The 17,558-nt window shown below is 44.1% G+C and overlaps 1 protein-coding gene across 1 annotated transcript; it reads right to left on the reverse strand.

Moving 5' to 3' along the window:
* Positions 1-1,089: 1,089 nt before the first annotated feature.
* LOC110509579 (ectoderm-neural cortex protein 1) lies at positions 1,090-13,135 on the reverse strand. The gene is made up of 4 exons (XM_021590551.2): positions 12,752-13,135; positions 6,629-6,856; positions 4,866-6,475; positions 1,090-1,150 (listed from the first exon to the last, which is right to left on the reverse strand). Exons 2-3 carry the CDS (start codon positions 6,848-6,850, stop codon positions 4,922-4,924), a joined length of 1,776 nt encoding a protein of 591 aa, XP_021446226.2. The 5' UTR covers positions 6,851-6,856; positions 12,752-13,135; the 3' UTR covers positions 1,090-1,150; positions 4,866-4,921.
* Between the last annotated feature and the right edge of the window lie 4,423 nt (positions 13,136-17,558).

Raw genomic sequence — 17,558 nt, forward strand, 5'->3', positions numbered from 1 at the left:
GCCTACAGCCAAAATGGGCTTCCTTTGGGGTTCCTCACATCAATATTCATGTCACCCCCTCCGCCAACCCCCCTCTCAGGCTCAGCTGGTGCTGGCACCTAAAGTCCCCAGGACACGTAGTGACAGCTAGAGCCAGGTCTCACACAAAACTGCCAAACAGGAACTCCCAAAGCCCATTACAATGTTTTAAACCCCAAACGCCCACTAGGTGATGGGGACGGGAAGAGGAAGGGGGGAGGTTCTCTCTCTCTTTTTCCTCTCTCCTCTTCTTTGGCTAGGGCAGAAGGACTGGTGGCCAATAGAGCAATATAATCTCTCCCAGATGGAACGCAAGGAGTCTAATGTATCAGATACACAACGGAGGCAACTAACAGAACGGAAGAGTAAAGAGTGGAGGGGAGGAGAGAGAGGGGATGTTGTTGTTCCTTCATTGTGCATATCCTGGATCAGTTTGTGGATCAGCTGGTTATAAACAAGCTGAAGAGTTTTGTCTTTGTCCCGTTCTCTGGTCTGGTCACACACATGCTGATCACTGACTCTCCATCACGCACATGTTGATCACTGACTCTCCACTCTCCTCTCTCCATATGTATCCTATGTCCAGCCAGGTATTCTTCATGCCATTATATTAAAGTCCCTGTGCAGAGGGCGTGTTTTTTTCCGTTTTTTTCCCCCGTTTCATTTCACAGAATTATCAGAGTGAGAAGCGCAACGACATAGCAATACGACAAAGTCTTTCATGATTGGATGGAAAGAAATGCTGTGTGAGTGTGTGACTGACTGGTAAAGGCTGCGAAGCAACGGCGTCATTTGCCAATAGTACACTGGGATTAAGGGGTTGTTGTTATTTTACAGCACAAGCAGCAGTTTGTTGAGCATGAACAATATCCAAACCTCCCTCTCAGAAACGACATGACATCATTGACATTGTGACATCATTCTGTGTACAAGGACCTCCCAGGAGCATTGATGCTTCTTTAAACATCTGTGTACTCACAGCATCATCAGGATGGATCAAGGTGTTTTTTCACACTCACACCATGGTTCAGGTCTATTTATGGATTTTTTTTTTTTTTTTTTTTTTTTTTTTTTTTTTTTTTTTGCACAGACAGGAAGTTCCAATCCAGTGGATGATGCAAAACAGGGAAATCTAAGGAAAAATAAGAGAGAGAAAAAAAGCATTAGACAAAGAACACGACAGAGGACTTGTGTGAATGAAAAGCAGGAACACAAACAGTGTTTAAGAGGTCATGGGAAGTATCTCTCCTTCATGCCGGCAAAAAAGGCTAAATAAAATGAACACACACTAGTAAGAGTCACTAGTTTAGGGATGGAACAATCACTCAGATAGGCTCCAGATCCTATCTTCACTATTTTACCATAACCCCTCATTCATTTTTTTTCTCCCCTCAGCAAAAACAAAACAGACACTGCCTGCCCTGGCCTGGCATTTGCACCTGTTTCTCTACAGACGTGTGTCAGCGATATCAAGTATTAAAGCTAAAAGGCTAATTCTCTCCTCTGTGAACGTCCTCTGTGAACGTTATCCACTTTCCTCCCATTTCCTCCCCCAAAACAGTTAGGCTTTTATTTTTTTAGCATTCCCCCAACTCTAAATCCAGCTAGATATTTCACATCTGACCAACTTTGGTTCTGCATCTCATTCTGACCTTTTTGTTTTAAAAGCGCATATCTTTATTTTTCCAGCATTACGCCACCGATGATTTATAGCCTAGGGAACACCCCATATCAATTTGAAAGATCCGTCTGTCTCGCCTTCTTCCCTGTGGCCCTAACTAGTCGGCCGAGGGGGGAAGCCGGTCTTACAAATGACTGTGGTATCTAGAGGACACACACACACAGGCGCACACAAGCACACACACGTGCACACATGTGCACACAGGCACACACATAACAGTAGCCCCCGTACATCCAGTGCAAGCAGCCAACTCTTCCTCCCAAAAGAGGTTTCTCATTTAGGCTTGGAGAAGCTCTAGGTATTCTAGCCTAGCGATGGGCAGATCTGCCTGGATGTCATAGCATAGCAAAGGAGGAATAACAATAAGCAAACATCTGTATCCTCTCCAACGCATCAGTGGAATGAGCAATCTGACTGATAAAATAAACCTAATTTGAGATTTTTGGGGGGGTTCTATAAACTGGAGTTCGCTAGTCTTTACCAACCTTGGAAGTTATGAAATAGAATGATAACACATTTGATTTTATCAGTATTGGCACTCTTGCGAAACTAAAGCAGATCTCTGAATAAAAACATGGATTTGCTTGAAACCAGATTCCTTTGGGGCTTTAACCAGCAGGAAGGAATATACCTAAGGAAGGGAAGGGAGGAAGAGAGAGGGGAAAGTAAAGTTGAGTAGAGACCCTTCTCTCCTCTCTTCTTCCCCCTCTCCTCCCCTCCCACTATTTGGTAGACAGTAATATATCACTGTGTCTCTAAGCAGTCAACACTTACACTACCTCAGTGACTAACTGCCTTCTGAAATAATTGTACAACCAAAATCAGTCGTTTTGCATTGGTCTAGAGAGGTTTAAAGCCTTCACTACAGTCTCTGTTTCAGAGATGAGTCACTGAAGAAAAAGGGCCCCTTCTAAGTCAGGGAGCATTTCATCCAAGGAGAGCAGAGCAGAGAGGAGAGGCATATCAGAATCCCAGACAGAGCAGTGAGGCTGCTCCTAGCCGCTCCCTGACATTACCAAACAGGAGACTGGAGCATGCTGGACAGCTGCAGCCCAATCATACTTCTCCTCTCCTCTCCATCTCTCCATCTCTCTCTCTCTCTTTTGCTCTCTCTGTCTCGCTATCTATCTCTCTCTTTCTCTGTCCCTCTCTCTTGGTCTCTCACTCACTCTCTCTCTCTCTCTCACTCTTTCCTGTTTCTCTCGCCCTCTCTTTGGCTCCCATCTCTTATGAGCTGAGAGCACGCAGCCATTTCACAAAAGGTTTGCGAAATAAGTTCTGCCAAATGTGTGTGTGCATGCACGTGTGTGCACGACTGCCTGTTTGCGTGTGTGCATGTCTGCCTTTATGCATTCGTGTATGAGTGTGAAAGCGAGTCAGACTATGACACCAGGGTCTCCAGTGTTCAGAATGAGCAGGGTTGCCAATGGTCTATGCACTACATCCGTCTGGCCTGCTTATCGTCACTGAGGCCGAGAGAGGTTACTATGTAGGCCAACAGTGAACACTTACCTCCAGGTTAGGCACTTTTATTTGTCAGGGCATGGTATATGTGTATGTGTGTGTGTGTGCGTGCGGGCTGTGTGTTTTTCCTCATCTGTATGGCTGTGCAGCCGTGTTTTCTCTAAAAGACAGGCGCCAAAGCTTTACTCCTTCCCCACTCCTCCCTACGACCACCCTGTGTCTTCTCATCTCAGTAACCCCAGACAGAGACTGAAGAGCAGCAGTCTGCCTCCCTGAGTCGCTAGTCTGCCTCCCTCCCTCTCTCCCTCCCTCACCCCCCTCTCTCTCCATCCATCCATCCATCCATCCCTCCCTCCCTCTCTCTCTCTCTCTCTCCCTCCCACCCAGCAACACACCATAAACCCATAAAAAGGAGGCGATTGAGAGTTGATTAGCCTCAGCAGGCTGTGGTAGCCTGCCTGCCTGCCTGCCTGCCTGCCTGCCTGCCTGCCTGCCTGCCTGCCTGCCTGCCTGCCTGCCTGCCTGCCTGCCTGCCTGCATGTAGATTGTTTAATTGGCCTCCCCTCCGCTCACTCCCCTCAGACAAATTTCCCCCACAGGGACAATAAAAGTATTCTATTCTGTTTCAATTACCCCTCTGTCCCTCCTCCCTCACCCCAACCCTGTGTCCTCAAAACTCACTTAACCTACCCATACGAACCCCTATCCTCTATTCTAGCCCTCCCACCCCTCTCTCTACATGGTCCCCCACGCACACGCACAAACACAAAGGGATGTCCAGCTATGGTGAAATATGTGGTGGGATGCATTTAGTTTATCCCTGTATCTGTGGTTTTCCGTGGTATCGACAGACACAACCACTCAAAACACACTCAGTACTCAGACAATGGAGGCTGTGTGAAGATGTTGCTTATTCAAAAACAATACACTTTAGTCTACCATCCTCCTCTTCTCTCCTTTCCCAATGGGCATCTCATTCTCTCTCTCCATCTCCTCAGTAGCCAGACATAGCAAATCCAGCTTTGCTGCTGAATCACTGAGCAATCACCTAATGGCATCATGGGAGAGATCTGTGTCTGTCATGGAGTAGATTCTCCTGAAATGTAACTGTACATACATTTCATGTCAAACATACATACTGTATGTGGAAAATATGTCTATCCATTACATGCTGTATTTGTGTTGGCTCTGCCTACACATTATTTTAGTAGTGCCAGACAGAGAGTCAGCAAGCCACACATACTGTCTGCTCGGGGCTGAAAACCAGACGACAAGACTAGGAAATAAATAAAGAAGTCAAATAGCAGCGGCTGCTTGGTTAGTATTCAAAGCATGCAGTTCAGCTATGGCCAAATTCTCGTGGCAATATAATTAGTCTATCAATAGTCAATTTGTCCTTGATTCAATCAGGATATTTGTCCTTGTCCTTGTCAAAGAGAGACGGCTACTGAATGAAAACAGCTGGGAATTGAAGTTACAGTATGTGAATGTTCCAAAACACAGCCCTGATAGATATATGACTGAGTGTGTTTATAAGAAAAACTGACAACAAGAAACTCATGCACTCAGCTCGGCTTAAAACTCTCCAGTTTGGACTCTCCAGAATATCACTTATACATTATACATTCCATCTCTCTCCCCCACAGTAACAAACAGACAACAACACAGAGAGCGAGAGAGATAGAGAGACTTATCTCCATACCTCATGGGAGGGGGGTTGGGATGGAGGTGTCAGGCTATCCCAGGATCCCTTGCAGCTCAGGCAGGGAGATGTTTCCAGGTGCTGACGAAGGCTGTTGGGATGAGGGAGTAGGGTACGGTAGTTATGCTGTTCCACGCGTCCAGTGTCGGATCATAACAGTCCAGAGTCTTACACCGCTGCGTGCCAAAGTAGCCCCCCACCACGTACAGTTTGTTACCTGACGCCACGGCCTGGCAGCTCATTCTCTTGGCTGTCACGTCTCCCACTTTAGTCCACTGGTACGTGTCGCTGCTGAACTTATAGGCCGAACACGCTGAGAACTCTGTGTCCCCACCCATCACAAATATCTGGTTTCCAAGGACAGCAGCGGCGGTGTAGCGCCAGGGCTGTGGGCAGGAGGCGGGCACCGTCCAGCGGTTCTCCTGCGGGTCATAGCACTGCACCTTGGGTAGTTTGTCGTGGGTGACGCTGGTGCCTCCGAAGGCAAAGAGTTTCAGCTTTACGCTGACCACCGCTGCGTTGCTCACACCCTCCCTCAGCGGCGCCACCATGGTCCATTTATTGGCCCCCGGGTCGAACTGCTCCACCTGTTTCAGGGACACTGAGGGCGAGGCGGGGAGGCAGCCAGTGCCGGCCGTGTGTCCTCCAACTACGTAGAGGCAGTGTTTCAGCTCGGCCGAGCCGTGGCCAAAGCGAGCGATGAGCATGGGCGCCGCCTTGGACCACTCCTCGTGCAAGGTGTCGTAGACCCACACGTCTTTGGACACACCATTCTCTGAGCCCCTCCCGCCAGTCACATAGACATTACAGCCGATGGCGCAGGCGCTGAACTCCTTCCTGGGGCTGGGGATGTCTGCCTTGGGGATGATCTCCTTGGCCTTCTGGTCCACCAGGTACAGCTTGTCACACATAAAGGTCTGTCCTCCCAGCAGGAACAGGGCGTGGCTGGTCTTCCTGGGCCGGGCGCAGGGGCTTTTCACCACACCATCGTTCTGAAGGATCTTCAGCTTGCAGTGGATAGCCTCGTCCACCAGCTCCTTGCTCTTCAACTGGTCATTGATCAGCTCCTCTGTGGACACATTCTCCATGAGGAAGATGGCAGGGAGTAGAGCCAGGCGGACGGTCTGCAGCAGCTCAGGCAGGTTGCAGTGCCTCCTCTCCAAGTCGTAGTTGACCCAGTTGAGGGCAGCCTCGTAGACCAGCCTCTCATCCTCTGTCTCCAGCTCTTCGTGGGACAGGAGCTGCACCACCATGTCTTTGGGAAGCTGGAGGAAATCCTCTGTCTTGCAGATGGTGGGGAAGTTGCTGAGGCACATGCCCCAGGAGAGCTCAGACAGCTTCGTACACTGGTGGGCGTCGGAAAGCAGCAGCATGCCCAGGCAGTTGGACGGGTGCAGGTTCCTCTCCAGGAACTCGGCGCAGGCGTCCCGAATGTCCTGGAACTCCAGCATGTCCCCGGCCTCAAGGAGGGACTCTGCATTCTCCTCATTGATGACAACCCGGGATGTGTAAGCATAGTCTAATAAGAGCTCCAGGACCTCCGGGTGGATGGAGTCCCTGAAGTCCACCTCGCTGGCCTGGCTCTCCTTCAGCCCGCCAGAGAACATGGCCTGTCAGAGAACAAAGAGGATCGGAAACCAAGAGCGTTAGCTAATTAGTTCGTAAACCTTTTAGCCCAGCTAGTGTTAGCATGGTGGATAAACATGCATGTTTTCTTATGGGAAATGCTAACGGTTCCCTCTCTTGGTAATAAGTGTCTTTACCTCAAAGTAGCGGCTGCAGGCAGCCAGCACAGCACGGTGGCAGGGGAAGGAGCGACTCCCGGCATGGAGGAGGACGTCGGTGAAGAGACGCTGCTGCCGCAGCGTGTTCAGGTGCATGAGGACACTGTCGGCATACGATGACTTGTGGAACAGGTAGATGTTCATGGAGCCGGTGCTGGCACGCGACTTGCGGTTCTCGTGGACGCAGACAGACATTTTCATTGAATCCTGGGAAAGAGAAGAAAAAACAGAAATTGGATTTAGAATACATAACGTATCATAACAAAGTAAAACACACAGCCATTGGCATGAGTGATTCACAAAATGAAAACCAGTAGCCCATATATACCCAATAATATGGAAACAGAAACATGCATGATAAGATATTCAAAGCATGGGGACATAGAGACTTTGAACTGTAGATTTTTTTGACCAGAAAACCAGAATATAAATGAAAGCTAGTCCAAGCTAAACCCTGTTAGAGTGCATAACTCATCTCTACACAGTCCTAGGGAAAAGTACTGAGTCACCATCTCAGTCTCAGGGTGCTTCCCAATTGGCACCCTATACCTTATATAGCCATATGGGCCCTTGTCAAAAGAATGCACTATATAGGGAATAGAGTGCCATTTGGGATGCAGGCTCAGTCACATTTTGATTCCGGGGACAGGTGTCTGATGTGATCAATATCAGCAGGGTCTCTCACTGGGCTAGGACAGGCTGGTCTCATAGACAAGACTTAACATAGTAAACAAAAATCCAGAACACTCAAATACATTTGGTATCGTTACATAAGACAGAAGGTTACTTAAGGGAAAAATGAAATGAGGGTGGTGGGTCAGGGTGGATGGGTAGCTGAATAAAGCGAACGTCTAGCAACCCAAAGGTTGCGTGTTCGAATATCATTACTGACAACATCACCAACATTGCAACAACTCACTACTTTTTACATACCTTGCAAGGGTTGGCTAGGGGGAGAAAACTTTCAAAAGTAAACAGCACGGCATGCACACCCCTAGAGTTCCTTTAGGAACAGATGCTAGCCAATGGTTTACATTTGCACCTTCGGTTAGTTGAGGGGTTCTTGGAGGAACCTTTTTGGTTCAATGTAGCACTGGGTTCCTGGAGGAACACTGGAGTGGAAGCGTGGATTAGTAGGAGTGTGGCTTTTTTTGGTGCCCCGTTAGAGTAAATGTCAGTCCTGTTCATCTGTTCTGTTATATTGTCATCACATGTTAAAGCTGATCTAAAATCAAAAATGTCTCAAGTGATTCCATACATTGAAACTATACTGAACAAAAATGTAAACGCAACATGTAAAGTTTTGGTCCCATGTTTCATGTTCTGAAATTTTAAAAAATCCCAGAAATGTTCCATACGCACATATATTAGACTGTGTGCATCCACTGCACACTCCATCGTGTTGATCATGATGGTGATCTAGTCAAAAAAAAAAGCTTACTTCTCTAAAATGTGTGAGCACTAAATTTGTTTATATCCCATTTCTCCTTTGCCAAGATAATACATCCACCTGACAGGTGTAGCATATCAATAAGCTAATTAAACAGCATGATCTTTACACAGGTGTACCTTGTGATGGGGACAATGAAAGGTCCACTTTAAAATGTGCAGTTTTGTCACACAACACAATGCCACAGATGTCTCAAGTTGAGGGAGCATGCAATTGGCTGGATGCTTGGATGCCAAGCGTCACGTCTGGAGAAAACCTGGCACCATCTTTACGGTGAAGCATGGTGGTGGCAGCATCATGCTGTGGGCATGTTTTTAAGCAGCAGGGACTGGGAGACTAGTCAGGATCGAGGGAAAGATTAACGGAGCAAAGTACAGTGAGGTCCTTGATGAAAACCTGCACCAGAGCACTCAGGACCTCAGACTGGGGCGAAGGTTCACCTTCCAACAACGACCCTAAGCACACAGCCAAGACAACGCAGGATTGACTTCGGGACAAGTCTCTGAATGTCCTTGAGAGGCCCAGCCAGAGCCCAGAATTGAACTCTTTCAAAAATCGCTGGAGACCTGAAAATAGCAGTGACACTCCCCATCCAACCTGATAGAGCTTGAGATGATCTGCAGAGAAGAATGGGAGAAACTCCCCAGATACAGGTGTACTAAGCTCGTAGCGTCAAATTCCAAGAGGACTCGAGGTGGTTATCACTGCCAAAGGTGCTTTGACAAAGTACTGAGTAAAGGGTCTGAATACTTACGTAATGTGATTTTTTTTTTGGCGCACATTTCTAAAAACCTGCTTTTGCTTTGTCATTTTGGGGTATTGTGTGTGTAGAAAAAACGATTGAATCCATTTCAGAATAAGGCTGTAACGTAACAACATTTGGAAAAAGTCAAGGGGTCTGAATACTTTCTGAATGCACCGTATGCCCTTCTTTGGAGTTTGACGTCACAGATGTGAGTTTTATGGAAGAAGGCACAAAATGTCACTGTCTTCCGTTGATAGATACAGACAGGTGCAGAAGATGGCCAGTAGCGATAAAAGACTGGAAATACGAACAAAACATCACTACAGCCAATCTTGCAAATCTATGTGTTTAGTAAGCACTTAATTGATGATGACTATGAAAGAGATATACAATCAGAAACGATGGTAACAAAACACAGAAGAAAATTCAAAGACAGAGCTGTACCTTCTGCATTCCCATGGATTGGATCTGTCGCCGTGCCAAAATACAGAGGCGCTTTTGAGAAGAGAAAGCGTCAAAGAGAGCGTGCGGAAGTTTGTAGTCTAGTCATCGCAGTTCGAGTTGATCTTATAGTGTTGTAGTATAGGCGCTGTACTGGTTAGCATATGTTGAGGAGATCATACACAGTAATTGTGTCACCTTACATTGTAATAGAAAGTACATTTTGTCATGTCATATTGCAGAATGGACAGAATAAAAATGAAAGGTGTTGTTGCATTTTAAAACCTTTTACTACAGTGGGCTTAATCAGGGTCACACAGAATGTTTATTGGTAGTCTTAAACAAATCTACTTTGAAACAAAAGCACACACCTTACACACATGGTTGTGGCCTTTAAAAAAAACACCTGCATCATGTCAGATGTAGCGTTGAAATGTATTACAGTGAGTACTTGCATCCCAATATTACACTTTATATACATCACAGAAGATGTAATATGTGAAATATAACAAAACTGTTTGACATGGATCGCAGCCGGCCGCGACTGGGAGACACATGGAGCGGGGCAAAATTGGCCCAGGGTCGTACGGGTTAGGAGAGGGTTTGGCCGGCAGGGATGTCCTTGTCCCATCGCGCACTAGGGACTCTTGTGGCGGTCCGGGTGCAGTGCACGCTGACACGGTCGCCAGGTGTATGGTGTTTCCTCCAACACATTGGTTTGGCTGGCTTCCGGGTTAAGTGGGCATTGTGTCAAGAAGCAGTGCTGCTTGGTTGGGTTGTGTTTCGGAGGACGCACGGTTCTCAATCTTCGCCTCTCCCGAGTCCGTACGGGAGTTGCAGCGATGAGACAAGACTGTACCTACCAATTGGATACCACAAAATTGTGGAGAAAAGGGGGTAAAAAAAATGAAAAATGAAAATAATAAAAAACATTTTTTTTTTCATGATTAATTTTTATGTAAAATAAATTTAAAAAATAATGAAAATCCACAGTTTCTATGTCAAACTGTTTTTTAAATTATATTTTATATATTTTTTAAAAAAGTGTATTTTCTAAGTAAAATAAAAAAAGTAAAATGAAAATAATGAAAATAATAACAAACATTTTTTGTTGAAAATACACTTTTTTAAATATATAAAATATAATACAAAAAGCTGTGACAGAAACTGCGGATTTTCATTTTTTTTTTTTTTTTTTTACATAAATATTAATTATGAAATTGTAAAACATATGAATAAAATTCCAGCCATGAGGCCAAAGAGGGCACCTTTGGTCATTGACTGCAGGAAAGGGCAATTGACTTAGTATCAGGTTTACTATTTTTCTTCATAATAATAATCACCAACGTCTGATGTGTTGGCTAGCCATGGTTCATTTGCATGACAACATTTCATGTTTTTAACAACTGTATAGCCTTGCGGGAAATACATGGTCCTGGGAACCACCTGGGGTAGGACTATTTGGTTGCATGTAGTCTGGTCTATTGTGTATTCGTAACCCCCACCTCCACCTGTCGATAGTGGCTATGAGTATCCTAACAATATAATTACTTTGAGCCCCATTGCCATAGAAAATATATTACAGATTATAAACATCTGTGGCCCTCCGGTAGTTTTCTTCCTCACTCTCAAATATTTTGTCGTCAGACATCTTTGTAGGTGGCTGTTTACTTCGTATAACTAATCTGTAATGCTAGGCTACTGTTTTCACTTCTTCCCCATTTAAGTTGAACACGGACAGTTTTGTAGCTTCAACAAATCTAAAAGAGGTGTACGAGTTCCTCAAAAGCCTGTGCTAATCCCAAAGTTGGATCAGTTACCACTTTATTACGAGTGGAGCAGCGGTCTAAGGCACTGCATCTCAGTGCAAGAGGTGTCACTACAGTCCCTGATTTGAATCCAGGCTATATCACATCCGACCGTTATTGGGAGTCCCATAGTGCGGCGCACAATTGGCCCAGCGTCGTCCGGGTTTGGCCGGGGTAGGCGGTCATTGTAAATAAGAATTTGTTCTTAACTGACTTGCCTAGTTAAATAAAGGTTAAATAAAATATTAGCAATGTTAATATCAATATTATATTTAAGAATATGTCATATGCATAAATATTCAAGGACATTTTTCTTTGCAGTGTACAAACTTAACACGATGAACGGAATGACATTAATGCCAACGGGTGGCCAAAATGAACTATCTGAAAGCCACACCTTCAATAAACTGCGCCTCCAATCTGATATCCAATCAACAATATATTATTAAAAAGGTTCAAAATTGAACCCCTCCCTCACAAAAAAAAGATCCCAGTTTGAACCTTGACACAGGGGTTCCTCAAACACCCTTTTCAGAAGGGTTTCCTCAAAGATTCTGCCAGTGTGGCAACACAAAAGGTTCTTCCAGGCACCTTTACTTCTAAGAGTGTAGGCTATATCCTTTAACTGTTCAATCGCTGCAGGAAAAATTAACCCTGTCACCGGGCAAGATGTCAACAATACCCGTCTGGGTAAACTGCCACCATATGCTCATCTGCAGTGTATATTAAATATAATCTGTCCTAATTGTCATGTAACCGATATAATCAGCGCGGTCCCCAAATGGGTGTCACCATCTCTGCACGAGAGGTTAATTGTGTTTAAACCCAACGCTCAATGGGACTAAAATTGAGGTCCTACCGAATTTAACCAAATTAGAAACATAAATGACACATCAGCAGCTATGTTGGAGCCATATCGCACCTGGTGCCCCGATTAATACGGTTACACCGGGAGCAGCTGTAATAGGGCACCTCTTAGAACAGACCGGGTGAAATCAATGATAAGAGAACACAATATAAAGGGTATCCTAAAATGCAAGAGTTACATTCGCAAGAGATGATTTCTTCTGTTTACAAATAGCCAATAGCCTCATTTGGTGTGTTGTCTAGATGGGACTGGCTTGAAGACGAGCAATCAAATATTGTATTTAAACGACATAGCCTGCATAGTCTAAAACTCCTCATAGCCTACCTATATGCCCTAACAATAGCACATTTTATATGATCACAATCCTTGCTTTGTCTTGCTTCTCTCCTTGAGTTAGGCTAGAATTCATGCAGCCTAGAATAATAACATGATAAAGCAAACGTTAAACAAAATACAGTTCCCTATGAATATTGCCCTCTAAACTGTTATAATTTGGCATCTGATCTCATATAGACCTATGTATGATGAATTGCTTTAAATATCTTGCTGCAAAATGCATTAAAACAACGTGTCTTTAGGCTATGTCCATAAATTACGCGTTTCCCCAAAATAAGGCACAATAATGATGGAGCTTCTCCATGAATTCTGAAGTCCACGACGCCACATCTCAATAGATAATGAGAGAATGAGAATGCTCAGCTACTCCATGCATGGATATAAATCATAACAATAATGACAATTAGCAATTCTCTAATGTGGAAAATACAAGTAGGCTTTGTGCCGTACATACCTCCTTAGGTGGGAGTTCAATTTTGTCCGCTTTATCCCTCGAACATGCCACTGCTGTAAAAGTAGCCACGATGCTGGTTCAAGCAAGCCACTTGTGCTTGTGAGTATGCGCGTCTTGTGTTCCTCCGTACGGAATAGCTATATTTGGGGAGGACCTGGACACTATTTCTATCCCTATATAAATGTCAATGGACTCGAATCATCCAAATGTTTAGTTCAGTGATTAGATCTCCAGTTCTAAATTCAGCGTTCTGTCCAGGTTAAAATAAGGACCAATAAATACAAAATAAGGAAAAGGATTTGCGCTAGCAGCCTGACTCCAGACTTGCGTCTGATCCTATAGTAGTTCTATGTCGCTAGCTAGTGCCTGTCGTGCGCTCGGTGAGTCGGGTCTTCCCTAGGTAAAGTCAATGGGGTGTGTTTATAGTGAGAAAGGGGGAGGACCGTCCCCGTGTCGAAGAAGCGAATGGGAGGGGTATGCAAAATAGCCTAGTGTTGTGGTGAGAACCAAGCAGCAACAGAGGTAGAGGCGATGGATTGAGAACGCAAGACCTGAAGATCGGGCCCTCTGTTGATCAGATGGCAAGGTGGATGTAATAAAACAGTAAACTAGTGTGAAAGCCAGGGAGAGAGCACAACTGCCGACTCACATCCAAGAGTGTGAATATTTACTCATCTGCAGAACTTTATTACAAACGGAAGTTTGACAGACGAATTGGATCGTGATCCATGAGTAGGGCTATACTAGCACTTCTCGTGGCTCCAATTGTAAGCATTGGCTCATTCCACATCCAACGCTGAACCGAAGCTCTTTCTTAACCTTTATAAGACTTGTTTGAGATACGTTTTTAGAAACATTTGGAGCTTAACCTTCATATCAGCAAGAAATAATAAAAAAATAAAAAAAAACGTGTTGTAACTGAAAAATACTTTTGGTTGCTGTTAAAGCAAGTTGAAACAGTGTAGAGTATGTGTATATTTAGCATTTGTGAAATGATTTGGATGTTATATGAAAGAAGAGGGCTTTATGTTTCTAGAACCATACCATAACTTAGAATCAATTCATGTTTAGATGGAGTATTTGGCTGTTTTGGCTTCCAGGACCTGTTTGTTTCTGAACATAACAAGTAAGGTCCTTGGATGTTAAGGGTCGGCTCACCTACACTCCTTAACAGTACATTCTTGGGACAGGCCTATACACTCTGTAATGTAGGCTTTTATGTGCTCATATTTTTTGCATCGTATTCTACTGGATAAAATGCACCAGATATTATTTACATGAGGCTTCATTTGAATTCCAGGAAGTCCATTTCCATACATTTTTTATAACTTCCTCATGGAGTATTGATGCGTTTCATCATCAACATTTTGTATGCAGGGCCTAGTGGCTTGTGCCATCATACATTCCTAATAGCCACTCCAGCACAGGTGTAATCTCGGTTAACCCAGAATTGAAGTCTTGTGTAATTGGTCAGCTCCTCAATTTAACACACTGAATCTGTCCTTGAAAGATTAGCACAGGCGTGGGATTGCAAATATTCACCTGCACTTTGCTATGTTGATCTTTGGTTGGGTCCTTTGCCCATAGCAGCAAATATAAAATAATGGCAAGAATTCCATACGGATCAATTTAATTACCATAGGCACATATCAAAGGTGTACACGGTGAGGACGATAAGAATAACGCTTTTTTTCATATAGGCCTCTCTTTGACTGAATGCACTCCATACCTGTGCATAGCCACAGAAGGTGGTTTGGGGTGGGTAAGTGTCCCATGAAAATCTCACTCTTAAAAGCTTATAATCTGTTAACTCCCAACTAATGTTGTTGACTTGTCCTATATTTGTATTTGTGGCCAAAGCATAAATTAGAAAAGAAACTCTTCAAAAACCCCACCTCAAACTTGTATCTCAAACAGATGTTAAAAATAATGCTGCTATTTCCTCATAAATAATGAACATCATGTTTTTTGTAGAGACATCTCATTGGCTGAGCTGGCCAATCAGCTGTTTACTTGTCACATTCATATTTTTTATGGACCAGTATACACCCACACCAAGAAGTATTATGTAGAGTTAGGGGTTCAGCCAAACTCTTTCTCTTTTGCAAAGGTAGCAACAGTCAAAATAGTCAGTATGCTGGCAGAGCTTAAATGCTCCAAAGCCACAGGCCAGGATAATATTCCTGCAAGGTTCCTAATAGATTCTGCTCAGCAAATTGGCCCTTGTATTAAGCATATTGTTAATCTCTCTCTTGAACAAGACACCTTTCCCAGGGACATGAAACAAGCTAAAGTTATACCTCTGTATAAGAAGGGGATAAAATCTGACCCTGGGAATTATAGGCCTGCATTTATCCTCTGTGTAACATCAAATATCATGGAGAGAATTGTACATGAGCAAATGTATGAATATGTTAACAAACAGGGTCTAATGTATGATTTTCAGTCGGGTTTTAGAAAAACATACTCCACTGATTCATGTCTACTTTACTTGACTGACTTCATCAGGAAAGAGATTGATGAGGGAAATCTCTGTGGTGTGGTACTGCTTGACCTACAGAAGGCCTTTGATACAGTTAATCACTGTCTCCTAATCTCCAAACTGGAGCCACTGGGGTTAAGCAGTATCCCTCTAGGCTGGATAAAGTCCTATTTATCAGGAAGGGAGCAAGTAGTAGAGGTTAATGGTTCACTGTTTCAGGCAAAACCAATGAGTTGTGGCGTTCCGCAGGGAAGCATGCTTGGGTCTCTGCTGTTTTTATTGTATATTAATTGATATGAAAGATGCTTGTTCTTGCCGTCTTTTTCTTTATGTGGATGACTCTACACTTCTGGTGTCTCACAAAAGTAAAACTATGTTGGAGAGTATACTTAGCACAGAGCTTACTAACATTAGCAAATGGCCTGGAGATAATAAGCTATCTCTGCACTTAGGGAAAACTGAAGCAATTATTTTTGGATCCAGACCTAAATTGTGTAGGTTGTCTGAAATCAGAGTGGAGTTAGGGGGTGAGGTGCTGACTACTAAAACCTCTGTTAGCTACTTGAGATGTATCCTTGATGGAAGCTTGGGAGGTGTGAGCATGGCCAATAAGGTGCTAGGGAAGGTTAATGCCAGGACTAAGAATTTGGTTAGAAAGTCCAAGCTGCTTGTATAAGGACTCCATGAAAGTGCTAGCTACTGCCCTCATTCAATGCCATTTTGACTATGCTAGTACTTCCTGGTTTGGGGGCTTATCTAAACTTATGAAGAGGAAGCTCCAGATAGCCCAGAATAAGATCAGGGTAGTATTGAAGGTGAGTTCACATACTCACATAGGCAGGAGCTGCTTTCAGGAACTAAACTGGCTGCCTGTTGAGGCTAGTGTGTCCCAGATTAGACTAGGTTTGGTTTACAGGAGTATTTATGGTCCTGCGCCCAGATATCTAAGTGATTACTTTCCTCGTGTTAGGGATGCACACAATCACAGCACCAGAGCAGGTGTTGCTGATGTGCGCTTATACAGGTTCAGGAGTAATGCTGGGAAAGGTACTTTTCTTGTATACTGGAGCCTCAGAATGGAATGAGTTGCCTCTGCCTATAAAAACAACGTCCTCTCTGGACAGCTTTAAACATAAAGTAAAAATATGTTTGATGTCCTCTGTACCCTAAGAATAACCCCTATGATGTAACTGGAATGATGAGATTGATGTTCTTCTTTTATGTTTTTGTTTTATTATTTCACTGCTATACTGTGTTCGATTTTGTATAGCCATATTGTCTCAAGAGGACCACAACGGAAAATAAGTCCCAGACTTTATTGTGTGTTATCCTCGGTGCTTGTTTTTTTTTAAATGGTTGAATTAATAAACTAAACTAAACTGTTGTTGGGGTATGGCAACACCATTCAAACACAGAAAAACTGCTTTAGACACCTTGCTCTTTGAAGTTTGTAGAATCGACCCTCAAGCATGAAAACAAGAACATGTCCTTGCATCAGAAATTAAAATATGAGGCGATGCAATATTCTGCAGTGTCCTAACAAATACATTTTAGACTATGTTAATGGCCATCAGAGTTCTTTCTATAAGCAAAATGAAAGACCATATAATCAGTATCAAAGTACAAACCCCTCGGTATGCATCTGTAACGGATGTGAAACGGCTAGCTTAGTTAGCGTGGGCGCTAAATAGCGTTTCAATCAGTGACGTCACTTGCTCTGAGACCTTGAAGTAGTAGTTCCCCTTGCTCTGCAAGGGCCGCGGCTTTTGTGGAGCGATGGGTAACGATGCTTCGTGGGTGTCAGTTGTTGATGTGTGCAGAAGGTCCCTAGTTCGCGCCCGGGTATGGGCGAGGGGACGGTCTAAAATTATACTGTTACATTGGTGCCGTGACCCGGATTACTGGTTGCTGCGGAAAAAGGAGGAAGGTCAAAAGGTGGGTGAGTGTAACGGATGTGAAACGGCTAGCTTAGTTAGCGTGGGCGCTAAATAGCGTTTCAATCAGTGACGTCACTTGCTCTGAGACCTTGAAGTAGTAGTTCCCCTTGCTCTGCAAGGGCCGCGGCTTTTGTGGAGCGATGGGTAACGATGCTTCGTGGGTGTCAGTTGTTGATGTGTGCAGAAGGTCCCTAGTTCGCGCCCGGGTATGGGCGAGGGGACGGTCTAAAATTATACTGTTACACATCCAGGAGTAATGTAATATTCCAAACATATTATATTGCAAGATGTTGCAAAATGTTGATACACTTCAATATCGTAGACACACAAAATAGAAGTTTAAGACAGTTAAATATCGTACATATCATTGAAAATATGAAATATATCA

The sequence above is a fragment of the Oncorhynchus mykiss genome, chromosome Y (assembly GCF_013265735.2).
Source record: "Oncorhynchus mykiss isolate Arlee chromosome Y, USDA_OmykA_1.1, whole genome shotgun sequence".
Taxonomy (NCBI): Eukaryota; Metazoa; Chordata; class Actinopteri; order Salmoniformes; family Salmonidae; genus Oncorhynchus; species Oncorhynchus mykiss.

What these genes read in the sequence shown, in the direction of transcription:
- LOC110509579 (XM_021590551.2), bottom strand. Translation starts at nt 6,850, where the DNA reads ATGAAAATGTCTGTCTGCGTCCACGAGAACCGCAAGTCGCGTGCCAGC. An exon ending in CCTGCAGCCGCTACTTTGAG is followed by an intron (nt 6,476 to 6,628) that starts GTAAAGACACTT and finishes GTTCTCTGACAG; the next exon opens with GCCATGTTCTCTGGCGGGCT.